This window comes from Osmerus mordax, chromosome 11, assembly GCF_038355195.1.
Source record: "Osmerus mordax isolate fOsmMor3 chromosome 11, fOsmMor3.pri, whole genome shotgun sequence".
NCBI classification, from domain to species: domain Eukaryota; kingdom Metazoa; phylum Chordata; class Actinopteri; order Osmeriformes; family Osmeridae; genus Osmerus; species Osmerus mordax.
This window is the reverse complement of record NC_090060.1, coordinates 16,444,291-16,461,222: the sequence shown is the minus strand read 5'-3', so window position 1 is coordinate 16,461,222 and position 16,932 is coordinate 16,444,291. Positions and strand designations below refer to the sequence as shown.

At 50.1% G+C, this 16,932-nt stretch overlaps 2 protein-coding genes across 2 annotated transcripts; one reads left to right on the top strand and one right to left on the bottom strand.

Moving 5' to 3' along the window:
• Positions 1–340: 340 nt before the first annotated feature.
• npat (nuclear protein, ataxia-telangiectasia locus) lies at positions 341–7,360 on the bottom strand. Its single transcript, XM_067246154.1, has 17 exons — positions 7,324–7,360; positions 6,991–7,109; positions 6,789–6,849; positions 6,613–6,691; positions 6,483–6,523; positions 6,123–6,368; positions 5,895–5,970; positions 5,616–5,730; positions 5,424–5,515; positions 5,256–5,337; positions 4,799–4,895; positions 4,558–4,680; positions 3,024–4,298; positions 2,824–2,933; positions 2,643–2,733; positions 1,057–2,558; positions 341–960 (listed from the first exon to the last, which is right to left on the bottom strand). The coding sequence occupies exons 1-17, from the start codon at positions 7,358–7,360 to the stop codon at positions 880–882; spliced, it is 4,227 nt and encodes a 1,408-aa protein (XP_067102255.1). The 3' UTR covers positions 341–879.
• A 415-nt stretch (positions 7,361–7,775) lies between these two features.
• Positions 7,776–16,714, top strand: psmd2 (proteasome 26S subunit ubiquitin receptor, non-ATPase 2). Its single transcript, XM_067246519.1, has 21 exons — positions 7,776–7,907; positions 8,576–8,632; positions 8,785–8,949; positions 9,137–9,258; positions 9,584–9,808; positions 10,266–10,424; positions 10,594–10,738; positions 10,937–10,997; positions 11,096–11,242; positions 11,423–11,529; positions 11,846–11,973; positions 12,541–12,628; positions 12,747–12,909; positions 13,435–13,536; positions 13,683–13,828; positions 14,211–14,294; positions 14,379–14,547; positions 14,864–14,958; positions 15,475–15,601; positions 15,769–15,887; positions 15,975–16,714. The coding sequence occupies exons 1-21, from the start codon at positions 7,785–7,787 to the stop codon at positions 16,155–16,157; spliced, it is 2,715 nt and encodes a 904-aa protein (XP_067102620.1). The 5' UTR covers positions 7,776–7,784; the 3' UTR covers positions 16,158–16,714.
• The last annotated feature ends 218 nt before the right edge of the window (positions 16,715–16,932 follow it).

Genomic DNA, 16,932 nt, shown 5'->3' with positions numbered 1-16,932 from the left:
AAACGAGGACTAAGGAGATGACAGTCCATTTCCGCAGCTCAAAGGGGAGATTATTTTTCTAGCAACACATTTAAAAAAGATTACAATTTTAAAAAGAATGGAAGAAAATCCTTGCAGTAACCTTACAAAATCCTGGAGAAAACCTTCCTAGAAGCGTGTAAGCTCAGCAGTAAAGGGAGGACCAACTCCGTATTATTGTCCATGAGTTTACTGATGAGGTGTCAACATGCTATTGGTCGTGTGGCGTACCTTTAAATTTAAATACATATATAGGCCTACTATATAGACTTTGGACAACACAGAAACGGAGCCTGTGAATCTTTTCATACAATGCATTTACTCTACGTAACACTGACAGTTGCTTCAACATTATTAGTCACTGTTACCTTTTTATTAAAATTATTTATATACAGAAACTGTACCACAGCCATTCACTGTGTTAATACTAATTTTAAAAAAATGGACCAATAAATCTACAGAAATACCTTTTAACAACTGCACATTCTTGTGTGCAATGGAGCCTTTAGACAGTCAAACATTGACAAAAATAAGGCTTGAAGAAAAGTCATAAATTACAACTCAGTGCTAATAAACCAACCATCTGCATAAACAAAGGTTCTCAAACATTTCTTTAACATTCGCAGTACAGATCTTATGTTAAATTAAGATGTTAAGTTTCAGGGTATACAAAGAACTTATAAAACAATGTGCTATGGACAGTGTTAAGCTAGACCACAAAATGCCTCATTCCTGCATGATAGACATGGAAACCATCGGCACAGTGACAGTAGATGGCTTGTTCTATTCCTGTATTCACAACATTGTTCTGGACATCTCAGTGTTTCTGCGTGACAGCCATCAACCGCCGTCATAAACCTTTCACTCATCGTAATGAAGCGAGGACAAGAACTTATCCACATCCAGATCATCCGGGAAGGAGTCCAGCAGCTTCTTCTGCTTCTGCAGGTACAATAAATCACAAGTGTCATCAAGTTTCTTCATCAAAAATACATACAAACAAACGAGAGACCGTACTGCATACAAAGTCAATCCCACCTTGGCTTTCTTCTTGCTGCTTGACGAGGCCGATGCTTTGAGCTCCTTGGAGGGGCTGCTGCCCTGGGGCTCTGGCTGTTTGCGTTTCTTGCCTTTTGAGGACGTCGGCGTGGCGGCTCCAGCGCCCTCCTGACGCAGGCTGTCCTTCAGCGGCGTGCCCGTCCTCGCGATGGCGGCTCGAGACAGGATCATCAGCGTGTGGGCCGCCATGTTGATGCTGTTTTCGCTGCCCGCCTCGCTGGCAGGGCTGCAGGATGGGAGCTCCGGGGTGGCGGGGGGCACCAGGTGCCTGGGGGTGCCCTCCACGTCTCTTATGTGCCTCTGCCGGGCAGGCGTCCTGGGGAAGTCCAAAGATTCCTCGTGGAGACGGCCAGACCCAGGGGTTGGAGGGAGCGGCAGGTCAGGGCAGCCCCCTCCGGGCCTCTTGGCTGGGGTGGTCGGAGGTTGGAGAGCCTGGATGTCCTGGAGCATCTCGGCTGCCTGCTTGATGAGAGGGCTGGTCTTGGAAGGGGACTTGCTGGAGAGCACGTGCAGGGTAGGCGTTGGTGGGGTCACAGGGGGCGGGCTGATGTCCCGGGGTGATGGTGTGGGGGCCGGCTCATGCCTGCTCCCCTGTACCTGGTTCTCCTTATTAGCCGTGACGGGAGAATCCTGAGTGGGAGTCTTTTTCTCTGTCCGTCCCATGTGGCCCTTTGCAAGGCTTTTCTCCAGAGACTCCAGCTTGCGGTCTTCCTCCTTCTCCTTCCTGCTGCCTGACCTCAGTCTATGGTCAGAGGAAGAGGACCTGGTGCTTGGCTTGTCCGTTGACCTTCTCCGACTGTCATCCTTCCTGCCTGTGGACTGGGATTTCCTTCTCGTCTCTGACTTCTTCGACGAGTCTGACGACTCTGCGTTGCTACTGCTGCTGCTAGCATCTTGCCGGCTGCTAGCATCTTGCCGGCTGCTAGCATCTTGCCGGCTGCTAGCATCTTGCCGGCTGCTAGCATCTTGCCGGCTGCTAGCATCTTGCCGGCTGCTAGCATCTTGCCGGCTGCTAGCATCTTGCCGGCTGCTAGCATCTTGCCGGCTGCTAGCATCTTGATCGGCTACGGTTTGCGATCCAGTGGGTTTTTTCGTGTCTTCTTTCTGCTGTTGCTGGAGAGGAGAGGATGTCTCGGTCTCCGCTGCGTTCCATGTGGTCGGACTGTTGTCCGTGCATCTCACTGTCTCTATCCTCCGTTTAGGCCTGTTGCCACCCAAGATGGCAGGCCTGGTTCTGGCCTGTTTGGGAGAATCTGTCCCAGACTGCCGGCTCGGAGAAGGTGAAGCTGCCTGGGCCTTAGGCGGGGTGGTTGTGCTGTTTCTGGTCTGGGGGGGAGATTTGCCGGCTGAACCATCAAAGCACAGGATCCGTCTGTGACCAGGACTGGTACCTGCTGCTACCTTGGGCAGGCCTGTCTTCTCTGAGGACTGTGGTTGGACTGGATTTGTAGAAACACTGGGTCCAGAAACTCTGGTCTTGCCTAAAAAATACGAACCGAGATGCAAACGTTACATCCAGGTGATCGCATTGAGGGAGTGTGTGGAGGCTAAGAAGCAGGGGTTACCTGGGACTGCAGTTTCACTGGGTTTCCCAGGTTCAGGGTGCTTCTCTGGGGATGGGACTAGGGGTTGAGCTAGGGCTGGCACAGCTATAATCTGGAGAAAAAGTCATTATGTCATGTTAATGGATAAGATAAGAAACTGCTAAACACATCTGTGTTTAAGGCTCTGTCACACATGTGTTACCTGATTGGATGCCACAGGGACATTTCTGGTGTTGCTCTGCCCCATGACAGACACAGGAATGACCATGCTTTGAACCATGGGCCGAACCGGAGAAAGAAAGAGTGTTGATCCTGAAAATTTAAAAATCATGAATGCACCAGTACAGCCACCAATCAAAAACAAAACCACTGTGTATAACCCATCTCTTCTCTCTCTCTTACCGGTGGCGTAGGTTTTAGCCTGAGGAGGTGTGGCCAGAGAATAGGAACCAGGAGTCCCAGGTGATCTCTGAGGGATCCCACTGGACAGAACCATCTTACCGGCCTGCCCACCAGTGGTGGCGCCATCAGTGATCAAGAAGTAGCTGGTGGCCGCACCTCCGAAGTTAGCACTGGTGGAGTCTAACGGCAACTGGATGATGTAGCTGGGCTGAGCCCCTTGCTGAAGCATGTTCTCCTTAGAAGGTGTGACTACATCTACAGACGTCACCCCCCCGGTCTTCCCGCTGAGAGGACTGGACACGGCAGCAGGCTGGAGGACCTCGGTGCTCTGTAGGCTGCTCACCGCCTGCGCCGTCTCATCCAGGCCTGTAGGGGTGCCGGGCAGCACCGCGGGGGGCTGGCCTTCCTTGGCGGGGGACGAGAGGAAGATGGTTGGGATCTTGTCTCCGCTGATGCTGGAGACGGCCTGGTTTAGAGCTGCGTCGCTTGACGCCTCCTCCGGCTCGTCGCTGATGATGATCTTGAGGGATACCATCTTGCTGGGGTCCATCGTTTCTGTGGATACAGTGCTGGGCGTGTCGGTTGGGGTGGCAGTTGGGGGGGATCTACTCTGCGGTCGAGGCTGGAAGAGTGCCACGCTGTTAGGAGGTGCCATGGTGACACGAGGAACGTAAGCCTTGGGCTTGGAGACTTTGTTCACCTGAGCCGGAGCAGGTGTGAATGTGGGCGTGTCCGACACAGAGGTAAGATGGAAGGGGAGGATTTTAGTCGTGGTTTTTAACAACGATCCATTCCCAGTCGGAGTCAGCGCTTGAGAACCTTGTGTGTGTCCCGGCTTACTCACTTTAGGTGTGTTCAAACTGGTCGTAGTTCTGGTTTCAGACACGCTTGTGCTGCAGGTAGAGATGGTTCCATGGGGGCTGGTGGAGGAGGGAGTGCTCTCCTGCCTGACTGCCTCACACACCTCCAGGAGGGCAGGTGGCTCAGGGCCAGCCCTGCCCACAGCTTCGTCTACATCCATGGCTGCTTCTTCATTGCTGAGTGCCAGGTCGGCCGGGGGAGCAGCAGGGGGTGTTTCTGCTGGTTTGTCGCCCCCTGCTGGGAGTCTGGTGGGACTGGGTCCCTTCCTCGGCCTGCTGGTGCTGCACCCAAGAGGCGTCTTTGAAGCGCTCGGTGGGGCGGATTTCCTTTTGTTCTTGGCCTCCTGCACAGATTTCGTCTTTGCAGAAACGGACGCAGGTTCTTGTGCACGTCTTCCATCTTCCTGTAGGACGACTGTGAAATAAAATTGATAGGTCAATATTTGTCAATTGCAGTCTGGGCTTGATCTTAACTGAGTAGGGCTACGAGAAGACGACACGTTAATTAAAATGAATAGTTCATAGAATTTCGTGAATTAAACCAAGCACAAAATACCACAGGTGGAATTTTAGCATCACTAACTGATTAAATCCTCTTTAAGGAAAGAGTAAGTGTCATCAAATACTGTAGTATCTTTGAGCTTTTCAAGAGATGGAAGTAGTTTTGTCTGTACCGTGGTTTGTAGGCTCAGGGGGGTTGTCTGAACACCCAGCGTCCCCAGTCTGGCTCGCCTCCACAGTAGCTCCGCTCTCCACCCCCGCTCCGGGCTCTGTCCCCTCGTTAGCCTTCCCTTTACCTTCAACCATGGGAACATGACCATTAGCAACACGGCTGCCAGTGAAACTGCCATCACCTCATCTTCTCCATCTTCTTTCTCCTAAACGACACTCTAGAAGTAATGTCAAAGTGTTTACCGCAGTCGAAGAGGTCAAACAGGGCCTGGAAGGCTGGGTCTGACTCGGTCTGCTCCAGGATGTCATGGATGGCATCGTCAGACATGTGGATCTCCCCCTGTGGGGATGGACATGCAGTCAAGAGGAGGAACTGACGGCAGAGAACTCATCACAACGTTCAAGAGTGACTGCAGGCAAGACAGAAATGACACAGAGAGATACACAGAGAGAGAGAGAGAGAGAGAAAGAGTGTGTGAGAGAGAGAGAGAGAAAGAGTGTGTGAGAGAGAGAGAGAGAGAGAGAGAAAGAGTGTGTGTGTGTGAGAGAGAGAGAGAGAAAGAGTGTGTGTGAGAGAGAGAGAGAAAGAGTGTGTGTGTGAGAGAGAGAGAGAGAGAGAGAGAGAGAGAGAGAGAGAGAGAGAGAGAGAGAGAGAGAGAGAGAGAGAGAGAGAGAGAGAGACACAAACATATTTCCTCACCTGAAGCCCTAAAATTTCATCTATGGACTGGTCCGGTACTACTGTGCAACAGGATGATTTTGAAGTCTGAGGGATGCTGTCACTGTGAGTACAACACAACAGGAAATAAGACAGGTCGCAACAGAAATCACTTGAAGTGACACTGCAACTCAAGATCCATAGTGTTACCTTGACAGGATTTTGTTGATGTTCTCTGCCAGCTTCTCTTGTAATGATCTGTCACCTAAAATCTTTTCTCTTGCATTTTGAATCACCATTTGCTGAGGACATGAATCCACAGACATTACAAGGGTGAATTAATATAGGAAAAAAACCCACACCCTATGAAATGCATTCATCAATTGAGGCTTAATGTCTTACAGGGAAATTCTCTGTCACTGCCTCTTCACTTTGGGGCTCTACTGCCAGGCTACTGGCGGCCATGTTGGGTCTGCCAGCCCCACTCGATCCACCGCCCCTCCTCTTGGGAGAGTCCCTGAGGGAAATTAGACCACAATCAAGAATCTATTCATAGACTGGATATTAATAGACTCTCAATGTCCTCTGCACTGGTAAAGAACCTTTGATTGTCTCTAAGGGCAAGGTGTGAGGATACAATGAGTCTTAAGACACAGTGGGAACAGATTATTTAAAGCTCACCATTTCCTCCTTCCTGGGGACACTGGGCCAGGGGTTAGTCTGTTATCTGGGACCATAACGTGTATTGTTGTATCTTCTGGAACAGAACAGACACATTTCATACCAGGTGGCAACACAATGCGCTTCACAGTGGGGAAAAAGGGGTTGAAATAATGGAGACAACATGTAACATTGTATATTAAAGGTACTGTGTTACAGTAATACATGCTGAGTTAAATGTGTTCTTACTCATGTTAGCAAGTAGTCGGCTCTCATTTGGTGTCTGGCTGGGCGTGCTGCAGATGGGAGAAAGTCTGGGCTGCTGGGAGGAGAAGTAAAGGGGCGTGGAGTGTACTGGAATGGCCAGGGTGTTGGTTGGGGGGCTGGGCGTGGCTAGGGCCCCCTGGGGGGCCGGGGAAGTGGAGGGGGACGGCGAGAACGACTGCATTCCCTGTCGCCTCAAGTTGGCCAGTGCATTCGCGTTCCGCACCCGTACTGCAAGGGTGACGAGTATCGTGGTCAGTTAGACTTACACAGATTCACGTTCCCGATTAAGAGCAGAAAAGCTGTTATGAAATTATAGCATATGCTTGCAGTGTGTAAACTTACATCTGTTATTATGGCCAATTGTTGGGGAGTTCTGTAAAGACCTGGGGAGGAATATTATATAAGATGAAAGTGAGCAGAGTATGACATGGATTTTGCTTCTGTTGTGTGTATTACTGAGATAAAAACGTACTTAATCTGATTAAGTGTGATGTCCAGCTTTTTCCATAACGACGTCATTATGGATGGTATTGGAATCTCGTGACTAGTTTCTATGAGAGAAGCGCAGTGATTCAGGGGAACAACTCAAACATACCTTGATAGTCTCATAACTGGCAAACAAGAGAAATAATTTTGTTTGCAACTTACCTTTGGCTTTTGCTGCAACATATTCGTTCAGAATAGTTGACAGGTTTTTACCAAAAAGGGACTGAAAAGTTACATGTTACAATTAGTGCATTGTTTACAAACAATCTCCGATCTAACTAATCAATACTGAGGGGTGCCAGGTCAGTATTGAATGTACTTGACAGCTAATGTCTGAACATATTATGTAGAATAGCCTACTCACGAATAAACAAGCTGGGATAGTTCCATCATCTGTACTGTGTTCTGCATACTCCTTCAAATTGGGGCTTTCGTGAATGAATGCCTTACTCGTAGAGGTCAGTCCCTCTTGTTGCAAGTACCCTGAAAACACAATCAGGTGCATTTTAAGAAGTTAGTGCATGCAGAAGCCTGATTAAGTGCCACCCATAACTCCACAGTCGATATTTTGTCAAGCGTAATTTTGTCAAGCACTCGCTAGACAATTTTATCCATACACCCACATATTGACACTTAATAGTATATTGCAGTGAAGTCTAGCAACATGGCGAGCTAATGTTACACACAGCAGACATACCTAAAACGAGCCGCGCTATGTCAGATGGAAGCAACATGGCTCCAAACGTCGTGAAGGTACAAGTCAACAAGTTACATTATCAGTAAGTATATATAAGAAACAGTTCAAATGCGGACAGGGCTAGTAAATAAGACAAAAGCATAAAGCAGTTTGTGTTGTTCGTAACGTCCAAAAATTACTGAAAAGGCGGGGAATTGAACCCGTCTAGACCGGAACATCCTGAATGACGTTTGGCGAATGGCATTGTGGTCATTGTAGTTTAGAGGCAATCTCCTTCATCTTGCCTGGGAGGACCAGAGCAGAACAGCGTTCAGACATCAATGCGCTAATCATTTCTGTCCAGTAGGTGGTGGTAAAGTAAGATTGAATCCAAACTTGCCATTGAACTCAGTTGTTATCGACGAAGAAGCATTTCACCCCGGTATCTAGATTCAGTTCGTTTTGCTAGCCGAAAAGCAAGAATGGAGGAGGCAAAAAACAAAGAGAAAAAACTGCCCGAAAAGACGGAGGAGAAGGAGAAGGAGAAGGAAAAAGGACAACAACCTGCTGGGAAGGGAAAGGAGAAGAAAGAGGAGCAAGAATTGGTAAATATACGAACATTTCAAATCAAAAAAGCTCAAGGGAAGCGAAGCTTTTTTGCCTGAGTCACTGTGCTGGTTGACAACATGGTTGAAAAGGCCGAGAGCGTTGTCATTCAACAGTGAATAAATCTTAACTAGCACTAACCTACTAGCTAGCCGCAATTTTACGACTTTCTGCTGTATAAGAACTGTTAACGATGTAAGTAATATTTGATTTGAAACATTACAAACAGCCAGCTGGCTAAGTGTTACTATTACAGTCCTAGCCTAGCTCTAACAGTGTTAGCATAACGTTGGCTAGCTAGCTCTAGCTGCAGTACGCGCTAGCTTGAGGCTTTGGTTTAACTGACTGTCTGCGGATAATGACATAGCAGTTAGTTGGCATGTGTAAAAGTGCTTTAATGCGTTACCGAGATAGATTAGTTAGTGATGGCGGCTTACGCTTGGATATAAAGTCAACAACTTGATCTGATGATAATAACACAGTTCTAAAACTACCAGCATTGCGCCAGCTTGCACCTTAAGAGTATTGGTTATTGTGGGGTTTGCTAATAATATTGTTCACTATACGTAGTCCTGGGTTAGATTCCCGCACGGGGCAATGTTTGGTGCCTTGGTGGGTGTGTGTGCACCACGTTTACAAGATGAATAAAGGTTTCTTCTTCTTCTAGTCTGAGGAGGACAAGCAGTTGCAGGAAGAGCTGGAGATGATGGTCGAGAGACTGAGTGTGAGTATCTCATGAACCAGTACACTGCTCATCATTCGTACTCCTTATTGTCACACATAGAACCGGTTAAAGGTCTACTTTTATTGACATATCTGGTCTTCATTTTCTAACTGTATCCCTCCCCCCACACACACTCTTACACCCCTCTACAGGAGAAGGACACATCTCTTTACCGTCCTGCTCTAGAGGAGCTCCGCAGACTGATCCGTTCATCCACCACTTCCATGACCTCGGTCCCCAAGCCCTTGAAGTTCCTGCGCCCACACTACGCCAAGCTCAAGGAGATCTACGAGGGCATGGCACCCGGGGAAAACAAGGTTGGCCTTGTCAGATTACAGTTAGATTAGCATGACTGAAATTTTTTTATTTTATTTGAATTGTCGCAATGGAATGATTTTCATATTGGGTTGACACCTGGTATTTATTAAGAATTCTCGATGGAGATTGGTTGGCGTTGTCTGACGGCACTACCAGACTAGCTTAACTTCCTGTTTGGCTCCGTAGCGTTTCTGTGGAGATGTGGTGTCAGTCTTGGCCATGACCATGAGCGGCGAACGGGAGTGTCTCAAATACCGTCTGCTGGGATCCCAGGAGGAGCTGGCGTCTTGGGGACACGAATACGTCAGGTAGGACCTCTGAGCCAGCTAGGACCTCTGAGCCAGCTAGCATGTGCTTCTGTTAGCCAGATAGCATGTGCTTCTGTTAGCCAGCTAGCATGTGCTTGTGTTAGCCACCTGACGACTACAGGCACCTTGTGGATGCTAGAAGTGACACCTATCAGCATTTCTGTACACAATTTAGTCAAGCTACAACAGACCGTGACATTTTTATGGGACACCTTCACCCGCACCTTCAGAAATTATTAGTTCTTTAAAAAATACCTTTTTAACCTTGTCCCCACCTCATGTTTTAATGTCCCCTCTCTCTCTCTGTGTGTGTGTGTGTGCGCAGGCACCTGGCAGGCGAAGTGGCCAAAGAGTGGCAGGATGTGGATGACAGTGACAAGACCCAGCAGGAGACCCTGCTGAAGCTGGTGAAGGAGATCGTCCCCTACAACATGGCGCACAACGCGGAGCACGAGGCCTGCGACCTGCTGATGGAGATCGAGAAGCTGGAGATGCTGGAGCTCTACATCGACGACACGGCCTACGCCAAGGTCTGCCTCTACCTCACCAGGTGAGAGCCAAGGTCTGCCTCTACCTCACCAGGTGAGAGCCACGGTCTGCCTCTACCTCACCAGGTGAGAGCCAAGGTCTGCCTCTACCTCACCAGGTGAGAGCCAAGGTCTGCCTCTACCTCACCAAGTGAGAGGACCAGGGGACACGGTGTGTGTACGTGACTGTACCTTGGGGGGCTGAGCACATGTCCTTCACACACGTATACTGATGCCAGTATTACACCTTGATGCAGTCTCAAAGGTCTCCATGGTCATCCCAGGGATTGGATATTCCTTCATTATCCCAGAAATGCCAAAAGTACTTCTTGAAAAATATTTTTTTAAGTATTATTGTATTTTTTTTAAATTACTTTTTCACATACACGATACAAACACATTAGAGTTTTGTTTTGTAAACCTTTCTGTCTCTCTCTCCCCCACCCTTCTCTCTTTGGATCTCCCCCCGCTCTCTCTCAGCTGTGTGAGCTATGTCCCAGAGCCAGAGAACTCTGCCCTGCTGAAATGTGCCCTGAACATCTTCCGGAAGTTCAACCGTTACCCAGAGGCCCTCAGGCTAGCCCTGATGCTCAACGACGTGGAGCTGGTGGAGAACATCTTCACGTCCTGCAAGGACATGTGAGCAGAGCTCTGAACACCACACACACACACACACACACACACACACACTCATCCCTCACCTGCCAGGCTTCACACAGATGAGTCCGTACCGTATATGAACACATTTAACTTTCAATGTAAATTAAAACATTCAACGGTCTTGTGTGTTGGTTGTGTGTGCGTGCAGTGTGATCCAGAAGGAGATGGCCTTCATGCTGGGCAGACATGGCATGTTCCTGGAGCTGAACGAGGACGTGGAGGACTACGAGGACCTGACTGAGATCATGTCCAACGTGCAGCTCAACAGTAACTTCCTGGCCCTGGCCAGAGAGGTGAGGGGCGTCTCCGCAAGATGTGCTTCGCTGAGGGATAGTTCCTTACATGAACTGCTTTTAGTCTACTAAAACAGTTGGATGGAAACTCCAGTGAGATTGCGGGCAGGAGGATTATGATTAATTAAAGGAGAAGTCTGTTTTAGTTTGCATGACTCTGCATATCTCATCCTAAAAGACTGCTTCTTGTTTTTGTAGTTGGACATCATGGAACCCAAAGTCCCTGACGACATCTACAAAACTCACCTGGAGAACAACCGTGAGGCCCTGCTAATGTGCCTTTTGATATCAGTGTGTGATGCATCCTCTTTCTTCTCGGTCTCACCATGCCTTCCTTCCTTCTCCGGCCGCCCCCAGGGTTTGGGGGGAGTGGCTCCCAGGTGGACTCGGCCCGTATGAACCTGGCGTCCTCGTTCGTTAACGGCTTCGTCAACGCCGCCTTCGGACAGGACAAGCTGCTGACGGACGACGGCAACAAGTGGCTGTACAAGAACAAGGACCATGGTGAGAGAGGAGGCCGGGCCACACACACACACACACACTGGTGTTCGTTTTAGACTGTTTGCTGATTGGTTTGAAAACAGTCCAAATATGTATCTGTTTTCTTTCTGTTTTCTATCTTTTTTTGGCCCACCTAGTTAATCCATGTAGTTTGAGTGAGGGTGATGGTGTGTGTGTTCCCAGGTATGCTGAGCGCAGCAGCCTCTCTGGGCATGATCCTGTTGTGGGACGTGGACGGAGGACTGACCCAGATCGACAAATACCTCTACTCCTCCGAGGACTACATCAAGGTCTGCTTCTTCACCCTCTCTGTCTGTTCTCCTGCCTCGGCAACATCTTCTCCCCCTCCCCCTCCCCTCCCCTCTGACCCACACAGTCCCTTTTCACTCAGTAGTCAGACCGTTTTTAACCTCCACCCCACAGCCGTTCACCCACAATCTCCCCCAAACGCACACCCACCCTTCCTACCCAACACCCTCCTTCCAAACCCATCTCCCTCCACACACCCTCACACCCCCCTCCTCCGCAGCCTTCAACAGGACACTGATACCGTCACTAACCCCAACCGTGTTCTCTCGTTCGGGTTCCTTCTCTGGCCGCGTCCAGTCCGGCGCCCTCCTGGCCTGCGGCATCGTCAACTCCGGGGTGAGGAACGAGTGTGACCCCGCCCTGGCCCTGCTGTCCGACTACGTGCTGCACAACAGCAACGTGATGAGGATAGGAGCCATCTTTGGGTGAGCGGGCACCTTCTGACAGACGCCCACATCAGCTCTGATGTCCTCACAGTAGAGCCATACAGGAAGATGCATTTTAAGGTCTATCTACCATGGGGGACCTTTTATGTAGAAGGAATAAGAAACAACCTTTTATTTAGATGTGCTGCTGTGGGGAAGGAAGAAGAAACGTTTATACATTGCAGAAGTCACACACGCAGGGGGAAAACACACACGCACACACGCAGGGGGAAAACACGCACACACACGGGAAAAACACGCACACGCATAAAGGAGTTTCCCCAAGTTTACATTTATATTTAGTCATTTAGCAGACGCTCTTATCCAGAGCGACTTACAGTAAGTACAGGGACATTCTCCCCAAGGCAAGTAGGGTGAAATGCCTTGCCCAAGGACACAACGTCATTTGACACGGCCTGGAATCGAACTGGCAACCTTCTGATTACTAGACCGCTTCCCTAACCGCTCAGCCACCTGACTCCCTGTTCAGAAGTGTGACTGTGTTCCATGCCTAGCTAGGGGGGTGTGTTCTGTACGGCTAAGTCCTGTCCTCTGCTGACTGTTCAGACTGGGCCTGGCGTACGCCGGCTCCAACCGTGAAGACGTGCTGTCTCTGCTGCTGCCCGTCATGGGAGACTCCAAGTCCAACATGGAGGTAAGCCATGTTCGTGTTGTCATGGGCTCCACACTGTATGCTGACCTTGGTGACCCATGTGACAACATCTGTCTCGACACGCTAAGTTCCTGACGCTGCTTTGTGACGCGCTCCGCAGGTGGCAGGCGTGACGGCGCTGGCTTGCGGCATGATCGCGGTGGGCTCGTGTAACGGTGACGTCACCTCTACCATCGTCCAGACCATCATGGAGAAGAACGAGCAAGAGCTGAAGGACACGTACGCACGCTGGCTGCCCCTGGGGCTGGGGCTCAACCACCTTGGTAAGGCACGGGGGGGTTTGGGGCTCAACCACCTTGGTAAGGCACGGGGGGGTTTGGGGCTGGGGCTCAACCACCTTGGTAAGGCACGGGGGGGTTTGGGGCTGGGGCTCAACCACCTTGGTAAGGCACGGGGGGGTTTGGGGCTGGGGCTCAACCACCTTGGTATGGCACGGGGGGGTTTGGGGCTGGGGCTCAACCACCTTGGTAAGGCACGGGGGGGTTTGGGGCTGGGGCTCAACCACCTTGGTAAGGCACGGGGGGGTTTGGGGCTGGGGCTCAACCACCTTGGTAAGGCACGGGGGGATTTGGGTCTGGGTCTGAACCATCTGGGTAAGGCACGGGGGGGGTTTGGGTCTGGGTCTGAACCACCTGGGTAAGGCACGGGGGGTTTGGGTTTGTGGGCGGGGACGACCCTCGCTGGGTTAGGTACAGGAGGAGTTGGGCTGTGTAAGTACTGCGTCCAACAGGTCTTTAGTGAAGATTCTAACCGTTGCTGTGCTCCCTTTCTTGTCTTGCTGTGCCCAGGTAAGGGGGAGGCCATTGAGACCACCCTGGCAGCCCTGCAGGTGGTGCCTGAGCCCTTCCGTAGCTTCGCCAACACACTAGTGGACATCTGTGCCTACGCAGGTACGCGTAGCAGTCACACGCTTTGCTCCCCGACCTGCTTGAGTTGTCCACGTTCTCCGTCCTCGCCCCCCCCTACATCCGTCCTCACCTCTCCTCCGTCCTCACCCCTCCCCCGCCCCGCCCCGCCCCTCCTACATCCTCTCCAGGCTCTGGGAACGTGCTGAAGGTGCAGCAGCTGCTCCACATCTGCAGCGAGCACTACGAGGCCAAGGAGAAGGAGGAGGACAAGGACAAGAAGGACAAGAAAGACAAGGAGAAGAAGGAGAGCGCCGCTGACATGGGCTCCCATCAGGTACTGTCCTCCGTGGGAACTCCAAACGCTCTGTGTAGTTCATTCACATTTAGTCATTTAGCAGACGCTCTTATCCAGAGCGACTTACAGTAAGTACAGGGACATTCCCCCGAGGCAAAGTAGGGTGAAGTGCCTTGCCCAAGGACACAACGTCATTTGACACGGCCAGGAATCGAACTGGCAACCTTTAGATTACTAGCCCGATACCCTAACCGCTCAGCCACCTGACTCCCATTCACCTTCGTTAAACGTCAAATACTATGAAAACAACATAAAACGGTGGGACAAACATGAGAGGGTTACAGTCTGTCCGACCTAAAGTATGCTCTGAAAAGTCCAGATCAAATTGCGGGTCCTTAATGTCTGTACTGTTCCTCCCAAGGGCGTGGCTGTGCTAGGTATTGCACTCATCGCTATGGGAGAGGAGATCGGATCTGAGATGGCTTTACGGACCTTCGGACACCTGGTCAGTATCAACGCCGTCTAACAGACCCCAGCTTAACTCCTCTCTGTTGCTCTCTGCTGAACACGTTCCCCTTGTTCCTCCCAGCTGCGGTACGGCGAGCCCACTCTGAGGCGCGCTGTGCCTCTGGCCCTGGCCCTGATCTCCGTATCCAACCCTCGCCTCAACATCCTGGACACGCTCAGCAAGTTCTCCCACGACGCCGACCCAGAGGTGTCCCACAACTCCATCTTTGCCATGGGCATGGTAGGCAGTGGTGAGTTGAACCCCACCCTGACACAGCTCTGTAGTTATCGTACAAAACTAGTCTGTCAGCAGGCAACTTCCTGTTGGCAGACGCTTGACTTCCTGACTGGTGTTGTGTTAGTGACGAACGCGTGCTCGCTCCCAATCAACTGCACTTCATATGGAACGACTGTTGCTTCCGAAGAGCAAATGAAGATTGTTGGAGTTGATCCAAACCACCATTTTCCTCTCAGTGTTGCATGAGCTTGCAGATGAATTCCCACAGCAAGCCAGGAAGTTGTTTCCATAGCAACTTAAATGACCTTCTCCTTCTTCTCCCTTCGCAGGCACAAACAACGCCCGCCTGGCCGCCATGCTCCGGCAGCTGGCACAGTACCACGCCAAAGACCCCAACAACCTCTTCATGGTCAGACTGGCACAGGTGGGTGACAGGCAGATGCCTCTGTGTGACCAGCACTGGCGTTTGTAGTTTGCCCCACGTACACCCTCAGAATCACAGGACACTGCGTGTGTTGTAACGTATGTGGGAGTCAGGTGGATGAGCGGTGAGGGAATCGGGCTAGTAATCCGAAGGTTGCCAGTTCGATTCCCGGTCATGCCAATTGACATTGTGTCCTTGGGCAAGGCACTTCACCCTACTTGCCTCGGGGGAATGTCCCTGTACTTACTGTAAGTCGCTCTGGATAAGAGCGTCTGCTAAATGACTAAATGTAAATGTATGTTAAGGATCAGGATCATTTTATTGTCATTCCAAAAAACGTGCATGAGCCGCAACGAAATTTGTTAATGAGGTCCGTTTAAAACCACTCACAAATGAATAACTAAACTACTCATCTTAAATAAATACAATAAATACAGGTTGGGTGTTGCAGTGCTTTCATGTGAGTGAACCTGGATGTCCTAACTTGTTCTGGTCTCTCCCTCTCCCCCCACCCAGGGTCTGACTCACCTGGGCAAAGGGACTTTGACCCTGTGTCCCTACCACAGTGACAGGCAGCTGATGAGTCAGGTGGCGGTGGCTGGACTCCTCACAGTCCTCGTCTCCTTCCTTGATGTCAAGAACAGTGAGTCTCACTTCTGTCCCTGTCTGTGTCGTACCTCATGACTGCCCCGCCAGACCGGACCCTTCGTTATTCTTTTGTTTTTGTTCGGGGGGGTCGTGAAGATTCACTTGTTTACTGGAAAGCGTTGTGTTGACAAATGGCACACTCCCTGCTGTTTTGATCCGTAGTCATCCTGGGTAAATCCCACTACGTGCTGTACGGACTGGTAGCGGCCATGCAGCCCCGTATGCTGGTCACCTTTGACGAGGAGCTCCGCCCACTTCCTGTGTCGGTCAGAGTTGGACAGGTAAGAGACGCCCACAATCTGATTGTATGTCTCCTGTTGTCAAAAAAGTATTATTTCTTCAGCCTTTAATGTGTGTTTGATTTGCAGGCGGTGGATGTGGTGGGCCAGGCGGGTAAGCCCAAAGCCATCACGGGCTTCCAGACCCACACCACACCGGTGCTCCTGGCCCACGGAGAGAGGGCCGAGCTGGCAACTGAGGAGTACCTCCCCGTCACCCCCATCCTGGAAGGATTTGTCATCCTGCGCAAGAACCCCAACTATGACGCCTAGAACCCCTCTGTTTCCTTTGACTGTTGACTGACTGGCAGCAGGGGGTAGCACTCCTTGGCTCTCATTGGTCACTCATATTTTACTACTTTATTCCATGACTGAGGAGGGCCTGGAAGGAAGCGTACCCCTTGTCTTTCAGTCTGTGGCTCACCTCGATCACCTCTGAAGATATTTGGTTGTGGTCAGGTTGGTTATACTGAGACAGGGAGGGTAAATTGGGACCTCACTGTACTTTGATTGGTTAGCTCTTTATTTGTGATCTAGGATAAGCTCATCTGTCATGTGTTCAGTTGGGTGACCAATGCTCCAGTCTTCAGCTGATCTGAGGGCAGTGTGTGAGAGGTAGCTGTCTGCTCCCTGTTCCTCCTTTAGCCACGCAGTAGATGACATCGTATCACCGCCGTTGCTCCTTTTTCCAACATGTCTCCTCCTTTTGTAATTAGAGCATGTAAAAAAAAAAAATTGTTTTCATCCAGTTTTTGTTTTGGTGGTTTTGTTACAGTACTGTAAAAGGTTTAAACAACAAAAAAATGATAATAAAAGTTTCAAGTCGATAATTTCTGTCCTTGGTCTGTGATGTTGGCATTTGAATATGAATGAACACCCTAAACTTGAAGGACTTACGATAACTGTTATAAAACATAAACCAGACAGTAGGAGATACACTAACTTTACATGCAAATGTAAAAAACATTTTTTTATCACAATTAATGGGAAATATGATACACAGATCTGTTGGCAAAATAAAGTCTGAAAAATTCATCAGATATTTATA

Bases quoted from the DNA above. Each gene is read 5' to 3' on its own strand.
- npat (XM_067246154.1), bottom strand. From the start codon at position 7,360: ATGTTGCTTCCATCTGACATAGCGCGGCTCGTTTTAG. The intron at 6,369-6,482 runs GTAAGTTTACAC...TCACCCTTGCAG, and splicing joins AATTGGCCATAATAACAGAT to TACGGGTGCGGAACGCGAAT. The intron at 5,338-5,423 runs GTAACACTATGG...TTGTACTCACAG, and splicing joins ATCAACAAAATCCTGTCAAG to TGACAGCATCCCTCAGACTT.
- psmd2 (XM_067246519.1), top strand. From the start codon at position 7,785: ATGGAGGAGGCAAAAAACAAAGAGAAAAAACTGCCCGAAAAGACGGAG. The intron at 9,809-10,265 runs GTGAGAGCCAAG...GCTCTCTCTCAG, and splicing joins GTCTGCCTCTACCTCACCAG to CTGTGTGAGCTATGTCCCAG. The intron at 14,959-15,474 runs GTGGGTGACAGG...CCCCCCACCCAG, and splicing joins TCATGGTCAGACTGGCACAG to GGTCTGACTCACCTGGGCAA.